Source organism: Oncorhynchus gorbuscha, linkage group LG13 (assembly GCF_021184085.1).
Source record: "Oncorhynchus gorbuscha isolate QuinsamMale2020 ecotype Even-year linkage group LG13, OgorEven_v1.0, whole genome shotgun sequence".
Taxonomy (NCBI): domain Eukaryota; kingdom Metazoa; phylum Chordata; class Actinopteri; order Salmoniformes; family Salmonidae; genus Oncorhynchus; species Oncorhynchus gorbuscha.
This window is the reverse complement of record NC_060185.1, coordinates 31,381,203-31,398,082: the sequence shown is the minus strand read 5'-3', so window position 1 is coordinate 31,398,082 and position 16,880 is coordinate 31,381,203. Positions and strand designations below refer to the sequence as shown.

At 43.5% G+C, this 16,880-nt stretch overlaps 1 protein-coding gene across 1 annotated transcript in view; it reads right to left on the bottom strand.

Moving 5' to 3' along the window:
* Positions 1-16,880, bottom strand: part of LOC123992277 (zinc finger and BTB domain-containing protein 16-A-like) — a 38,271-nt gene that overhangs the window by 1,070 nt on the left and 20,321 nt on the right. Inside the window, exons 5-6 of the mRNA XM_046293445.1 lie at positions 1,760-1,930; positions 124-291 (exon numbers count right to left, since the gene is read on the bottom strand). Of these exons, the coding sequence (XP_046149401.1) occupies positions 124-291; positions 1,760-1,930 (339 nt within the window). The remainder of the gene's footprint in view (positions 1-123; positions 292-1,759; positions 1,931-16,880) is intronic.

The following is a 16,880-nucleotide window of genomic DNA, read 5'->3' as shown; positions in this document are numbered from 1 at the left end:
GACCTGTGTGTCTGCTGTCATGAACACAAAACTATCTGAAGTGTGAGTGTGTTGTCATTATGACCATGCACTGTTCTGACTTGATAGTGTGTGTGTTATTACGGCCAGACACTGGTCTCTAACCTGTGTGTACGCGGTAGTGGGTCTCCAGCTGATGCTTGAGGCTGAACCTTTTGCCACAGCCGTTACACTCGTAAGGCTTCTCTCCCGTGTGGATACGTTTGTGTCCCCTCAACATGCCATCGTCCCGGAAACAGCTCCCACAGAACTCGCACTCAAACGGGTGGTCACCTGAAGACGCAGGTTAGACACAGGTTGGGTAAAGGTTGGACACACATCACAGGTGTCATAATGCTAAACAGTATCAAAGACTTGTTTTAACGTGACTACTACTTGCATATGATAGATGTAGCTGTACAGAACAAAACAGAACATTTTTGCATATCAGGCTGAAAAAAAGATTGTGCTTTCAGATATATATATAATAATAATATAATATACTGTATATAATAATGTTATGATAATAATGTCACTCCATCTGGCTGCTTGCTGACAGCTAATAGAAGTCTTCCAGACATTTGGGTCTCTCCATAGTTAATCCATCTCTCTCTGAGGCTGTGGCTTTGAGTCATTTGCAATGACCTATGTGTCTCATTAGCTCAGTGTCCACAGCAACAGCCAAGTGGGACAATACACTGCACTGCTCATTATAGCCTGGTGCTTCACAAAGCCCCCCATGCTACAAGACACATGACATTTACACAATGACACTACCAAGATGAACGTGGTATAAACAAGGCACACAACGATGGGCAAACTCCAATTCCCTTCTGTCTCTTCATATCAATTATGTTTTTATTCAATATAGACGTGGATCTGAAGAAGGGGGCAACCTTTCAGTAAAAATGTCCCTCGCCCCTCTTCCCCCTCCCTCTCCCCCACCCTTAGGGCACCACTGACTAACTCTCAGAGAATAACACAGACATTTTCTGTTCTTTAGATATTTATTTTGGTTTGCTCTGTCATTTGGGGTGAACTGCAGTAGAAATGACAGACATGAATCGCAGGGGCCTAGAAGGCTGTGTCTAAGAACCTACAAACATCCACCGGATAAAATAGCCTCAAACATAATACTGGCCATATTGGAGCATTGCTGTCATCAGGAAAGTGAATCATTTGCGGAGTTTATTAACGTTAAGTGAATGTAGACATGATCAAATTAGTGAAACTGACTGTAATTGAAAAACTCTGGTCTTATGCTACTTCAGTCTAGTGCCAAGAGAGAAGTAGTAGTTAAAGGTATTTAAGGATTAAAGGCTTGAGGTTTATGGGAATCTCATTGCAGCTTTGGATTGTGTGTTAGAGTAGGCGATGATGTTGATGGATATGACAGTGATGACGATGATTGTGATGAAAACAGTAATGACGATGATGATGAGAACAGTAGTGATGATGATGATGTTGATTACAGTGATGATGATGATGAAAACAGTGACGATGATGATGAGAACAGTGGTAATGGTGATGTTGATTACAGTGATGATGATGATGAAAACAGTGATGATGATGATGAGAACAGTAGTGATGATGATGATGTTGATTACAGTGATGATGATGATGAAAACAGTGGTAATGGTGATGTTGAAAACAGTGATGATGATGATGATGATGATGATGATGATGATGATGAAATGAAAACAGTAGTTGTGATGATGATGGGGATGATGAAGATGACAATGGACACCGATGCAGTCCTTACCTGTGTGTGAGCGCAGGTGGCGTTTGAGGGTGGTGTGGCTGGGGAAGGGGTGGTCACAGTGGCTGCAGATGTAGCTGTGCATCCCTGCATGAACCTCCATGTGCTGCTGCAGAGCCTTCTGGGTCTGGAACCGCTTGGCACAGAGCAGACAGAACACTGCCATGTCTGTCCCTGGAGACCACACAGAGACACAGACACAGTTATTTCAGGACCAAACATACACTCAGTGGGGAAACTGGGTCACTCAACTCTGAGCCTGAGACTCTGAGTGTTCTGAGGAGAACACTTCTTTCAAAGAGCAAAGTGTTTCTACCTAAACTAACCCCCCTGACAGGCGTGAAATACATTCAGTTTGACTTTATACACTTTTCTGATTGACGTTGACTTGGAAGTCATTGTCTTTGAGAGATGTATTTTTTTACGCAATACACAGGATGCTAGAACTGTCAATCACATAATCAATGCCTTCCCCTTATGGGATGTTAAAAGAGGAATTATTATTTTCAATCCCCATCAAGCCTGTGCTCCAGCAGCCTCTGAAGTCCTCTGTGTCTGTTCACAGAGAGAGGCTGATAGCAGCTCCACCCTGAACGATGCCTACACTATGAGCTATGTGCTGAATGTTAAGTAGCGATATCAAGCCATTAAAGGCAGGACTGCAGGAAAAACACAATCCTTTTAATCCCGTGTGTGACCTGGCATCACTTTGGGGCTGCTCTCCTGTTGCGCTGAGAGTGGAGTGGAATACAGATAGGGAAACACAGGCTAGTTTTACTCACACAGGATCTGTGAAGAACCACCATTAAATTCTCACACACAATATACAGGGTTCTTACTTTTTCTTATCACAATTAAATGACCCCTTTGCTCATCCCGCTCATGAAAATTCAAATGTGAGGTAGGACTGAATCATCAGTAATCAATTCCATTGATAATAATGTACGAGTCTTGCAGAGAGGTGGTTAATGTTGGGTTATGAGGTCGGTATTTCTGTCTGCTCGGGTTGAGGATCATTTACAACGCAGGTCCCATTGCTCACGACTGGGATTCAATCAGACATCTCCAGCGGTGGATCATTAGTAAACAGGAGGCTCTGCCAGCGTTTCATTGGAATTCAAGTGGGGTTGCTGAGTTGCATTTAAAATGCAGTCTGATGAGGTCCACTAAATCAAATCATTTGTTACTGTTATTGAAGTGCCTTGAGGCAACTGGCAATTAAATTGGAATTAGTGCAGGGAATGAGATACAGCACACTCATACTAAGACAGGAGATTTTCAGACAGTGTTTGGAGTTCAATCAAGTTAACAGACAAGGATATTTATATTCAATCATTAATTTAATTTCAGCAATAAATCATATTATCTCTCTATTGTTTACCATTTTCCTGCAATATACATTAAAAAACATTCTCCAACATTTTCCTTTTATTTTAGTTATGATGATTCATAGATACACTTCACTTATTGAATCACTACATAACCTACTCTGAAGGAGTCAGTATCTTAGTGCCTCACATTACACGTGGTCCTCTTCACAAATGACTGGGAATACACAACGTGAAAGGCCTAGCTTACATCAGGCCTCATTTATAGGATGAATTATGTTACTAATATTCAGAATATTTCTAAGATTACATGCATCTGTGTTATTTTTATTTTCTCCCTCGTTATTAGATATTGATCATGGGACTTGATGGGATTAAAGTAGGCTATGAGCTTGCTGTGGTTTGCCCTAAACGGCACTAAGAGAATTTAGCATTATTTCTACTCATTAACAAAGAAGAGAGAAGATGAGAGATGTTATCCACTCCACACCATACATCAGAATGCGAGCCTACTGAAATGCACTGCACCTGTTCACTAGCTTTATTCCAGTGGCCATCTATCTTCACAATAGAAACACAATGTGGTACAGACCCCCAATGGCTCGGCCCATTAGTCATAGGCTCCTCATGCAACTCCTACACTTCCAGGCTTTGTGTATAAGCTTAATGATCAGGGCTTTTCTCATCCACAGATCACAATGTTTTACTGATGGACAAAAGATCATCCATCTTCCATCCAAAACCCTAACGAGACAGAAACGTTTCTCTGTCAAGTCTCACTGTCCAGCTGACTATCTACTTTCTTTGGTTTCTGATTATTTCTAAAGAAGAATAGCCTTGACTGGAATGCACCAAAATTCTAGCCTAAATAGAGATGTATCCTAAAAAGCAAAAAGACCTTTAGGAATGACTGAATCCATTCTGTGCTCCTTTATAAGGTGGTACAACATGAACAATAATCTAAGACACGTGTCAAGCCATACAATCTCAATGCAGCCAGCAGGGGGAGTGCTCTCTACTCTTCTCCAACATGCTGGAGGAGACCCCAAGTGATACAGCACCATCGGTTACTTCTGTATGATCAAATGTTTTCCTTAGTACATTTTCTCACTCAGTATCAACATTCTGAGATGGGCTGTCATTCCTCAAATCTTCTCATTCCTTCATTCTCAAAATGTAAATTTAATGACCATTCCCATAAGTCTGTGTTCGGCCTATTTTGATAACTAAACCATTAAACAGTCTGGATTCATTCTTGTTCTGCTTGTCATTTCCTGCTTCTAGACACTCAGATGCTCAGTCAATACCCTCTCATCCCACTGCCATGAAAATAATGTAAAACTGTCAAAACAAATGCTCTCGCTTAACAATGATCTCAGTCCCACATCCAGTGACAACACCTTGAATAATACACTAGTTACCAGTAACAACTCAACTTCATTGAAAGACAATTAAAGGAGCACCAATACAAATACAGTGGCTTGCAAAAGTATTCACCCCCCTTGGCATTTTTCAGATTTTGTTGCCTTGCAAACAACAATTAAAATCGTTTTTTGGGGGGGTTTGTATCATTTGATTTACACAACATGCCTTCCACTTTGAAGATGGAAAATATTTTTTATTGTGAAACAACAACAAAAAATAAGACAAAAGAACCGAAAACTTGAGCGTGCATAACTATTCACCCCCCCCAAAGTCAATACTTTGTAGAGCCACCTTTTGCAGCAATTACAGCTGCAAGTCTCTTAGGATATGTCTCTATGTGATTACTGTATGCCTCGCTGTATGTCTCTCTCAAATGTCAATATGCCTTGTATACTGTTGTTCAGGTTAGTTGTCATTGTTTTAGTTTACAATGGAGCCCCTAGTTCCACTCTTCATACCCCTGATACCTCCTTTGTCCCACCTCCAACACATGCGGTGACCTCACCCATTACAACCAACATGTCCAGAGATACAACCTCTCTCATCATCACCCAGTGCCTGGGCTTACCTCCACTGTACCCGCACCCCACCATACACCTGTCTGCGCATTATGCCCTGAATATATTCTACCATGCCCAGAAATCTGCTCCTTTTATTCTCTGTCCCCAACGCTCTAGGCGACCAGTTTTGATAGCCTTTAGCCGCACCCTCATACTACTCCCAGGCCCTGCATGTCCCCAGGCACCCTCATTTGTTGACTTCTGTGATCGAAAAAGCCTTGGTTTCATGCATGTCAACATCAGAAGCCTCCTCCCTAAGTTTGTTTTACTCACTGCTTTAGCACACTCTGCTAACCCTGATGTTCTTGCCGTGTCTGAATCCTGGCTCAGGAAGGCCACCAAAATTCTGAGATTTCCATACCCAACTATAACATCTTCCGTCAAGATAGAACTGCCAAAGGGGGAGGAGTTGCAGTCTACTGCAGAGATAGCCTGCAAAGTAATGTCATAATTTCCAGGTCCATACCCAAACAGTTCGAACTAATAATTTTGAAAATTACTCTCTACAGAAATAAGTCTCTCACTGTTGCCGCCTGCTACCGACCCCCCTCAGCTCCCAGCTGTGCCCTGGACACCATTTGTGAATTGATCGCCCCCCATCTAGCTTCAGAGATTGTTCTGTTAGGTGACCTAAACTGGGATATGCTTAACACCCCGGCAGTCCTACAATCTAAGCTAGATGCCCTCAATCTCACACAAATCATCAAGGAACCCACCAGGTACAACCCTAAATCTGTAAACAAGGGCACCCTCATAGACGTCATCCTGACCAACTGGCCCTCCAAATACAACTCCGCTGTCTTCAACCAGGATCTCAGCGATCACTGCCTCATTGCCTGTATCCGCTACGGAGCTGCAGTCAAATGACCACCCCTCATCACTGTCAAACGCTCCCTAAACCACTTCTGTGAGCAGGCCTTTCTAATCGACCTGGCTCGGGTATCCTGGAAGGACATTGACCTCATCCCGTCAGTTGAGGATGCCTGGTCATTCTTTAAAAGTAACTTTCTCACCATTTTAGATAAGCATGCTCCGTTCAAAAAATGCAGAACTAAGAACATATATAGCCCTTGGTTCACTCCAGACCTGACTGCCCTCGACCAGCACAAAAACATCCTGTGGCGGACTGCAATAGCATCGAATAGTCCCCGCGATATGCAACTGTTCAGGGAAGTCAGGAACCAATACACGCAGTCAGTCAGGAGAGCTAAGGCCAGCTTCTTCATGCAGAAGTTTGCATCCTGTAGCTCCAACTCCAAAAAGTTCTGGGACACTGTGAAGTCCATGGAGATCAAGAGCACCTCCTCCCAGCTGCCCACTTCACTGAGGCTAGGTAACACGGTCACCACCGATAAATCCATGATTATCGAAAACTTCAACAAGCATTTCTCAACGGCTGGCCATGCCTTCCGCCTGGCTACTCCAACCTAGGCCAACAGCTCCGTACCCCCCGCAGCTACTCGCCCAAGCCTCTCCAGGTTCTCCTTTACCCAAATCCAGATAGCAGATGTTCTGAAAGAGCTGCAAAACCTGGACCCGTACAAATCAGCTGGGCTTGACAATCTGGACCCTCTATTTCTGAAACTATCCGCCGCCATTGTCGCAACCCCTATCGTCTGAGATCCCCAAGGATTGGAAAGCTGCCGCAGTCATCCACCTCTTCAAAGGGGGAGACACCCTGGACCCAAACTGTTACAGACCTATATCCATCCTGCCCTGCCTATCTAAGGTCTTTGAAAGCCAAGTCAACAAACAGGTCACTGACCATCTCGAATCCCACCGTACCTTCTCCGCTGTGCAATCTGGTTTCCGAGCCAATCACAGGTGCACCTCAGCCACGCTCAAGGTACTAAACGATATCATAACCGCCATCGATAAAAGACAGTACTCTGCAGCCGTCTTCATCGACCTTGCCAAGGCTTTTGACTCTGTCAATCACCATATTCTTATCGGCAGACTCAGTAGCCTCGGTTTTTCGGATGACTGCCTCGCCTGGTTCACCAATTACTTTGCAGACAGAGTTCAGTGTGTCAAATCGGAGGGCATGCTGTTCGGTCCTCTGGCAGTCTCTATGGGGGTGCCACAGGGTTCAATCCTCGGGCCGACTCTTTTCTCTGTATATATCAATGATGTTGCTCTTGCTGCGGGCGATTCCCTGATCCACCTCTACGCAGACGACACCATTCTATATACTTCTGGCCCGTCCTTGGACACTGTGCTATCTAACCACCAAACGAGCTTCAATGCCATACAACACTCCTTCCGTGGCCTCCAACTGCTCTTAAACGCTAGTAAAACCAAATGCATGCTTTTCAACCGTTCGCTGCCTGCACCCGCATGCCTGACCAGTATTACCACCCTGGATGGTTCCGACCTGGAATATGTGGACATCTATAAGTACCTAGGTGTCTGGCGAGACTGTAAATTCTCCTTCCAGACTCATATCAAACATCTCCAATCGAAAATCAAATCAAGAGTCGGCTTTCTATTCCGCAACAAAGCCTCCTTCACTCACGACGCCAAACTTACCCTAGTAAAACTGACTATCCTACCGATCCTCGACTTCGGAGATGTCATCTACAAAATTGCTTCCAACACTCTACTCAGCAAACTGGATGCAGTTTATCACAGTGCCATCCGTTTTATCACAAAAGCACCTTATACCACCCACCACTGCGACTTGTATGCTCTAGTCGGCTGGCCCTCGCTACATATTTGTCGCCAGACCCACTGGCTACAGGTCATCTACAAGTCCATGCTAGGTAAAGCTCCGCCTTATCTCAGTTCACTGGTCACGATGGCAACACCCATCCGTAGCACGCGCTCCAGCAGGTGTATCTCACTGATCATCCCTAAATCCAACACCTCATTTGGCCGCCTTTCGTTCCAGTTCTCCGCTGCCTGTGACTGGAACGAATTGCAAAAATCCCTCACCAACTTCAAACATCTGCTATCTGAGCAGCTAACCGATCGCTGCAGCTGTACATAGTCCATCGGTAAATAGCCCACCCATTTTTACCTACCTCATCCCCATACTGTTTTTATTTATTTACTTTTCTGCTCTTTTGCACACCAATATCTCTACCTGTACATGACCATCTGGTCATTTATCACTCCAGTATTAATCTGCAAAATTGTAATTATTCGCCTACCTCATGCCTTTTACACACAATGTATATAGAATCCCCCCTTTTTTCCTACTTGTTATTGACTTGTTAATTGTTTACTCCATGTGTAACTCTGTGTTGGCTGTTCACACTGCTATGCTTTATCTTGGCCAGGTCGCAATTGCAAATGAGAACTTGTTCTCAACTAGCCTACCTGGTTAAATAAAGGTGAAAAAAAACAATAATAATAAGCTTGGCACATCTAGCCACTGTTTTTTTCCCATTCTTCAAGTCAAAACTGCTCCAGGTCCTTCAAGTTGGATGGGTTCCGCTGGTGTACAGCAATCTTTAAGTCATACCACAGATTCTCAATTGGATTGAGGTCTGGGCTTTGACTTGGCCATTCCAAGACATTTAAAAATGTTTTCTCTTAAACCACTCTGGTGTTGCTTTAGCAGTATGCTTAGGGTCATTGTCCTGCTGGAAGGTGAACCTCTGTCCCAGTCTCAAATCTCTGGAAGACTGAAAATGATACTTTTATAAGCACCATGCTTCATTCCTTCAATTCTGACCAGTTTCCCAGTACCTGTCGATGAAAAACATCCCCACAGCATGATGCTGCCACCACCATGGTTCATTGTGGGGATCGTGTTCTCGGGTGATGAGAGGTGTTGGGTTTGCGCCAGACATAGCATTTTCCTTAATTGCCAAAAGCTACATTTTAGTCTCATCTGACCAGAGTACCCTATTCCATATGTTTGGGGAGTCTCCCACAGTCCTTCTTTGGTCTCTTTGTTGCCTCTCTGATTAATGTCCACCTTGCCTGGTCCGTAAGTTTTGGTGGGCGGCCCTCTCTTGGCATGTTTGTTGTGGTGCCATATTCTTTCAATTTTTTATAATGGATTTAATGGTGCTCCGTGGGATGTTCAAAGTTTCTGATATTTTTTTATAACTCAACCCTGATCTGTACTTCTCCACAACTTTTTCCCTGACCTGTTTGGAGAGCTCCTTCATCTTCATGGTGCCGCTTGATTGGTGGTACCCCTTCCTTAGTGGTGTTACAGACTCTGGGGCCTTTCAGAACAGGTGAATATATACTGAGATCATGTGACACTTAGGTTGCACACAGGTGGCCTTTATTTAACTAATTATGTGACTTCTGAAGGTTATTGGTTGCACCAGATCTTATTTAGGGGGATTCATAGCAAAGGGGGGGTGAATACATATGCACGTAGCACTTTTCCGTTTGTATTTTAATTTTAATTTTTTGAAATAAGTCTTTTTTCATTTTACTTAACCAATTTGGACTATTTTTGCATGTCCATTACAGGAAGTCCAAATAAAAATACATTTAAATTACAGGTTGTAATGCAACAAAATATGCAAAACTCCAACGAGATGAATACTTTTGCAAGGCAATGTAGTCCCTTAAATAAAAGCAGTAGATACAAGTGACAGAGTCAGAAGTGCAGCACAAACAGTATGTATAATATAATAATATATGCTGACATTCATTAGTTTGATGACTACCTGCACCAGTGCACCCTGTTCATTTTCACACAAAAACATTTGCTTTCACAGCAGCCTTTTCAAGAAGGCTTTCCTCCTTAGTGCAGAGTAGCCCTTCTGGAAGAAAACACGATCTCCAATAGGCATGCCACTGCCCCCACTGCACCCACTGCCCCCACTGCACCCTGCTTTCTCAACCTTAACCAGACAAAGGGAATGGGATTTGGTGTTCTGACCTCTTGACCCTAGGTCCTCAATGTGGTAAACACCATGTAATCAATGGTATTCCTCAAAGGCTGGATGGCTGACTGAGCATTGTGCCTCACTATTGAGTCACACAGGGGAGGGACCTTGCAGACATTCCACAGAGAAAGATTATTTAACTTTAGTTGAGTTTCTCTCGGTAAACTTTAGACAGTGTACACAGAACTAAACTAATTTCAGAGTTCCTATGTTCCAATCTGAAAAAAAGGAGCCAGGAGAATGTCTAGCTAGGAGAAGGGAAGAGAATATCAGCCTGGTAGTTTAATTAAACGTCAATCGTTTATCAGATCAGACATCAGATAAGAACATGACATGGGAGCATTTAACAGCCAGTCAATAGTCCAACTAAGGCAGGGAACACAGACCAAGTGGCTTAACAGACAAAAATATGTCTCTAGGCAACCAGATTGAATCATGGTCCTCCTTGGGGTGAAGTGTTCAAACTAATCCCTCCATTCACAAATAAGCAAAGCCTATTCCTTTTCTAATGACCAACCATAGTTTCCTCACCCTGAGAATCCTACAGTAACCCCAGTACAAATTGAACAAGGGATTGCATAATGTTTATACAGATCTATGCAACGTTCTCTGTCTTTAGGTTTAGTTCACCACAGATCTCCATCTAATCTCATTTGTCTGTGTTAACAGCACGTTTCTGTGCAGGTCTCACCATAACTCCACTACAAAGCAACCATGGACTGCTCCTTTAAATCAGTATACAAAAGAAGATGTGAATGGTTATAGAGCTAATTTTCTTAAGAACGGTGAAAGAGTTGTAAGTACTATGTCACACTCTTCAAAGAGCATGTTTATTGGATTAAGTCAGATTCACGGAAAGGAGCTATAACTGATTGGCTCAACATGAAGGTGCTATGAGTAAAACTCCTAGTATGGCTCGCCTGAGCATGTTCACTCACTAGCTGCCCCTGTGACCCAGTTACACATATACACTATGTACATTACACTGAGCAATGAGCACCAGACCTGCAGGGGGAAAACCCAGTGCCTTCCCTATGAGCTCAATATGTTGGAAATATGTCTTTGTGGTTAAAAAAGACATTGAAAAGACATAGGAAAGATGTTTTACAACCAATTTTGCTCACTTAGTTCAGACTGGGTTCCCGTAGGCTAAATGTTATGACAGGCCTAAAGACAGAGCGTTGGGCTAGTAACTGGAAGGTTGCAAGTTCAAATCCCCGAGCTGACAAGGTACACATCTGTCGTTCTGCCCCTGAACAGGCAGTTAACCCACTGTTCCTAGGCCGTCATTGAAAATAAGAATTTGTTCTTAACTGACTTGCCTAGTTCAATAAAGGTAAAAAAATAAAAAATACAGGACCTCAGATGATTCCAAGTAGGCCAGCCACTGGTCAGCAGACTGCTAATCTACCAGAGAGAGGAACAACCAGCTCAATAATTAATGCAACAAGAGATACGTTGCTGGTTTTTAACCACCATTCCATCTTCCATGGCCCATTTCATTGAGGTCACCCGCTGTCTCCAATCTATAGTTTGGATTCAAACATTTTCCCAATAGCATTCACCAGACAGAGTAGAGGCCAGCACTAGGCAGTGTGTACTGTGTACACAACCCAAAATAGCTAGAGGCCAGCAAAATAGACTGGGGTGTAAGTAGAGTACAGTATGACTCAGTAGATGAAGATCTGTACCACTGATTAGCTATTCTAAGTGGAATAAGGGGTATACATTTCAACCGATTACATATTCATTATTGTGAAAGCAGCTTGCACAATAATTATTGCACAATTAGATGAGGTCTATTTCATTATGCACTGAGGCAGTATTGAATAAACAATAACGTGTGATGGAGTAGGATGTGTTCTCTGTATAATAGGGGTTATGTACAGTGGCGACCTGTCACTCAGGGCAGGTGGGGCAGAGACTATTTATTTTGTTAAAAAAGTATATATATATATATATATATATATATATATATATATATATATATATATATATATATATATATATATATATACTTGTATATATATACAAATTGGGGGGGCTTGCCTGTTTTGCATGTTATTTTGGCATTAATACGTGTCACATATCAGTTTGCAAACAATGTAAAAAATATATAATTGAGTTAACAAAGCCGCATAGAAACATGGTCTCTTTTCTGTTTTCTTGATTAAGGCAGCTCCAAATACAGGTGTTTCAGCCTAGCTCAGTGCTTTCTGTGGTGGTGGGGCGGGCCAGCAGAAAATAGGAGCATTGCGCCGTAATTGGCTCAGTAATATATGCCATTTAGCAGACGCTTTTATCCAAAGCGACTTACAGTCATGTGTGCATACATTCTACGTATGGGTCGTCCCGGGGATCGAACCCACTACCCTGGCGTTACAAGCACCATGCTCTACCAACTGAGCTACAGGACCACCCTCAGTGTTCTGTCACTCATGGGGACCTTACTCAATCCCAGGCTGAAGTCCTTAGAAAGGGTAGACATCCAACTTTTCAGCCCTTTGGGTGCTGCCATAAAGCAATATTACAAGTGCTCTTCCAAGAAGGCTCAAGTTTATTGGCCACAGAAAGTCAGTCAAATCACGTTATATGTACAGTAGCTTTGATTGGATTTACTTTCACAATCTTAGTTAGCAGTCATCATCATGAATCAAGTCTACTGGCAAATCATTTTTAATCCTTGTCATATGAAGAGAAATAATGAAGAGAAAATATAGATAAAACGTATCGGTGCTCATCGGTCATTGGACATAAACATATCACAAAAGTTTGGAGATTGCAAATTCAACAATGAGTGGTTTGCAAGGAATCAGTGACAGTGGCTAACTGCAAGCATTGCAACTGGGAAGTCAGGAATGAACAGCTCAAACTGGGAAAATATGCTTTGAATGGTCATTCAACTCAGAATTGTAAATCCAGCATCTTTCTCTTTAATGACAAAATTTAACCTGGAAGAACCACCTTGCCACTTTCCTGTTCAAGCACAACAACGTGAATCCAAAAATGTACTGTACGCTGCTGCATAAATTATGTAATATGCCAGGGAGATATATATACTGTAGCTAAGAAGGTAATACTAAGTGTACAGTGCCTTGCAAAAGTATTCATCCCCCTTGGTGTTTTACCTATTTTGGATTTTTATTTGTATTTCATGTAATGGACATACACAAAATAGTCCAAATTGGTGAAATGAAAAAAACTACTTGTTTAAAAAAATATTAAAATAAAAAACTGAAAAGTGATGCGTGCATATGTATTTACTCCCTTTGCAATGCCCCTGAATAAGATCTGGTGCAACCATTACCTTCAGAAGTCACATAATTAGTTAAATAAAGTCCACCTGTGTGCAATCTAAGTGTCACATGATCTGTCACATGATCTCAGTATATATGCACCTGTTCTGAAAGGCCCCAGAGTCTGCAACACCTCTAAGCAATGGGCACCACCAAGCAAGCGGCACCATGAAGACAAAGGAGCTCTTCAAACATGTCAGGGACAAAGTTGTGGAAAAGTACAGATCAGGGTTGGGTTATAAAAAAATATCAGAAACTTTGAACATCCCACGGAGCACCATTAAATCCATTATAAAAAATTGAAAGAATATGGCACCACAACAAACATGCCAAGAGAGGGCCGCCCACCAAAACTTACGGACCAGGCCAGGAGGGCATTAATAAGAGAGGCAACAAAGAGACCAAAGATAACCCTGAAGGAGCTGCAACGCTCCACAGCGGAGATTGGAGTATCTGTCCATAGGACCATTTTAAGCCAGAAAAAAGCCATTGCTTAAAGAAAAAAATAAGCAAACACGTTTGGTGTTCAGCAAATATCATGTGGGAGACTCCCCCAAACATGTGGAAGAAGGTATTCTGGTCAGATGAGACTAACATGTAGCTTTTTAGCCATAAAATAAAATGCTATGTCTGGTGCAAACCCAACACCTCTCATCACCCAGAGAACACCACCCACACAGTGAAGCATGGTGGTGGCAGCGTCGGGATGCTCTTCATCGGCAGGGACTGGGAATCGGGTCAGAATTGAAGGAATGATGGATGGAGCTAAATACAGGGACATTCTTGAGGGAAACCTGTTTGTCTTCCAGAGATTTGAGACTGGGATGGAGGTTCACCTTCCAGTAGGACAATGACCCCAAGCATACTGCTAAAGCAACACTAGAGTGGTTTAAGGGGAAAGATTTAACTGTCTTGGAATGGCCTAGTCAAATCCCAATTCAATTGATAATCTGTGTTATGACTTAAAGATTGCTGTACACCAGCGGAACCCATCCAACATGAAGGAGCTGGAAAAGTTTTGCCTTGAAGAATGGGCAAAAATCCCAGTGGCTGGATGTGCCAAGATTATAGAGACATACTCCAAGAGACTTGCAGCTATAATTGCTGCAACAGGGGGCTCTACAAAGTATTGACTTTTGGGGGTTGGGGGGGGAATAGTTACGCATGCTCAAGTTTTCAGTTTTATTTTGTCTTATTTCTTGTTTGTTTAACAATAAAAAATATTTTGCATCTTCAAAGTGGAAGGCATGTTGTGTAAATCAAATGATACAAACCCCCCAAAAATCTATTTTAATTTCAGGTTGTAAGGCAATAAAATAGGAAAAATGCCAAGTGGGTGAATACCTAGTAGCTCATATGCTTCACCCTAATAATTTGGTCTATTTTCACCAAGGCGGTATTGTAAACACATCGTTCCTGGCTGGTGTGTGCTTGTTTACTAACTTTTTTTGTACAGCTTTCACAGTGCTACTGATAGTAGTGGTGGCGCTTGGCTTGCATGTGCAAATTCAGCACACACAACATTCTATAATAGAATTGTCACACCTTGGTCTTAGTATTTTGTGTTTTCTTTCTTTATTTGGTCAGGCCAGGGTGTGACATGGGTTATTGTGGTGTGTTTTTTGTCTTGGGGTTTTGTGGGGTGACTAATTAGTCTATGGCTGCCTGAGGCGGTTCTCAATCAGAGTCAGGTGATTTATTGTTGTCTCTGATTGGGAACCATATTTAGGCAGCCATATTCTGTGAGTGTTTTCGTGGGTGATTGTTCCTGTCTCTGTGTTTGTGTTTGCACCAGATAGGCTCAGTCACTTTGGTTTTTCTTTTTTTCTTTGTTTTGGAAGAGAGAACGAGCGCCATTCTCCTTGCGGAGATGGTGCTAAATACATCAACACGGTCGGTCCCTGGGATTGGGCTGGCCAACACGATTCAGTTTGCTTGGAAGGAAAAGGAGTGGGAGCCTTTAGGACGGGAAACTTTTGGAAGGATAATATTGATGGGGATTCTAAAGCTGACGGTGAAGGACGTGTTTTGTTTTCAAGGCAACTCGTTGGAGGGAGCATACGACGTGGCACTACATACAGAGGAGAAACACGATGATATCCTGAGAAGGGCAAGAGCAGTGGGAGGTGAGAGGCCGATGAGCCACTATGAAATAACAAGCCTGGCGAAGAATAACTTTAGGGTTGTAACTGTCAACATTTACAACCCTTACGTTAAGGACAAAGAGGTGAGGGCTTTTCTTGGGAGATACATGGATAACGTCTCCTCAGCAAGGCACCTCAAAGACTCCCTTGGGTTTTGGAATGGGAGGAGAGGCTTCCAGGCCCTCCTCAGAGAGGACCCAAAGGGACATGGTGGCTACCTCCATCCTCCTGCTATGTTCTCCCTAGGGGCTGACAGGGGGACGTTGTTTTATGCACATCAGCCCCCATTTTGCAGGCGCTGTATGGCCTACGGACACATATTCGCCTCGTGCAGCACAAGAAAATGCAGATTTAGTGGATCTGAGGAACACGAGGCGAGGAATTGTGACAAGCCTAAGGCGTGCCACGGGTGTGGCTCGTCAGCACACCTGTGGCGGGGGTGCCCGGCTCGTCAGAGGTCATATGCGTCTGCGGCTGGGGGGGGGGCAGGAGCAGGGGATGGGGGAAGAAGAGGAGGGGAAGGAAGCACACCTCATGACCAGAGTACAGGTCCAGAGGGGAAGGCCGCAAGGAAGGAGGAGGAGCAAGAAGCGGCGGATGGAAGAGAGAAGGAAACGGAAGGCACGGGAGTAGGAGAACCAGGAAAAGCGGCGGAAGAAGGCAACCGAGTGGAGGAGCATGAGAGAGAAGAAAGCGAGGGAGGAGTGTTGGAGAAGGAGACGGTGGAAGAGCAAGTGGACTGGGGGGAAAGTGCCCTGGTGGAAGAGATGAGGGGTATGGTGGAGGAGCTGGCGGGGGGGGGTGGTATCTCTCCACTGCCGCCATCACCAAAGAAGAGAATGAAGAGCACCCCGGAGCCAAACACTATTCCTGCATCCTGGGTTGGTGAGATGGAGGAAGAGGGGGGGATGTCGGGAGTACGGATGGTGTTCTCACCGGTAGATATGGAGCAGGGGAGCATCGGGTGAGTCTCCTGTTTTTTTTCTGTCTGGGTTTAGAATTTGAGTGTATTACATGTTTTTATTTTATTTTTTCATGGGGTCTAATTTTACTTTTGTAAGTTAAAATGTAAGGGGTTTAAGGGATTTTGTTAAGAGGAGGGCGGTTTTTAGTTATTTGGAGGGTGTGGGGTTTGATTTTTGTTTTTTACAGGAGGTTCACCTGAGGGATGGAGGGGATGTTAGTAGGTTTAAGAGGGAGTGGGACAAGGGGGAGTCGGTTTGGAGTATTGGGGGGGTGCACTCATCGGGGGTAGTGATTTTGTGTGGGCACAGGGAGGTAAAAGTGGAGGATTCTTTTGTGGTAATGTAGGGGAGGGTTATAGGGGTGGATGTCACAATAAGGGATTGTAAATTTAGATTAGTGGTGGTGTATGGGCTACAGGTGGTGGCAGACAGGAGGGAGATGGTTGACTGTCTGACGCCCCTGTGTGTCACAAATAGGAAATTAGTGATAGGGGGGATTTTAATGCAGATTTAGGAATAGGGGGGGATAGCAGTGCAGGCACCATTG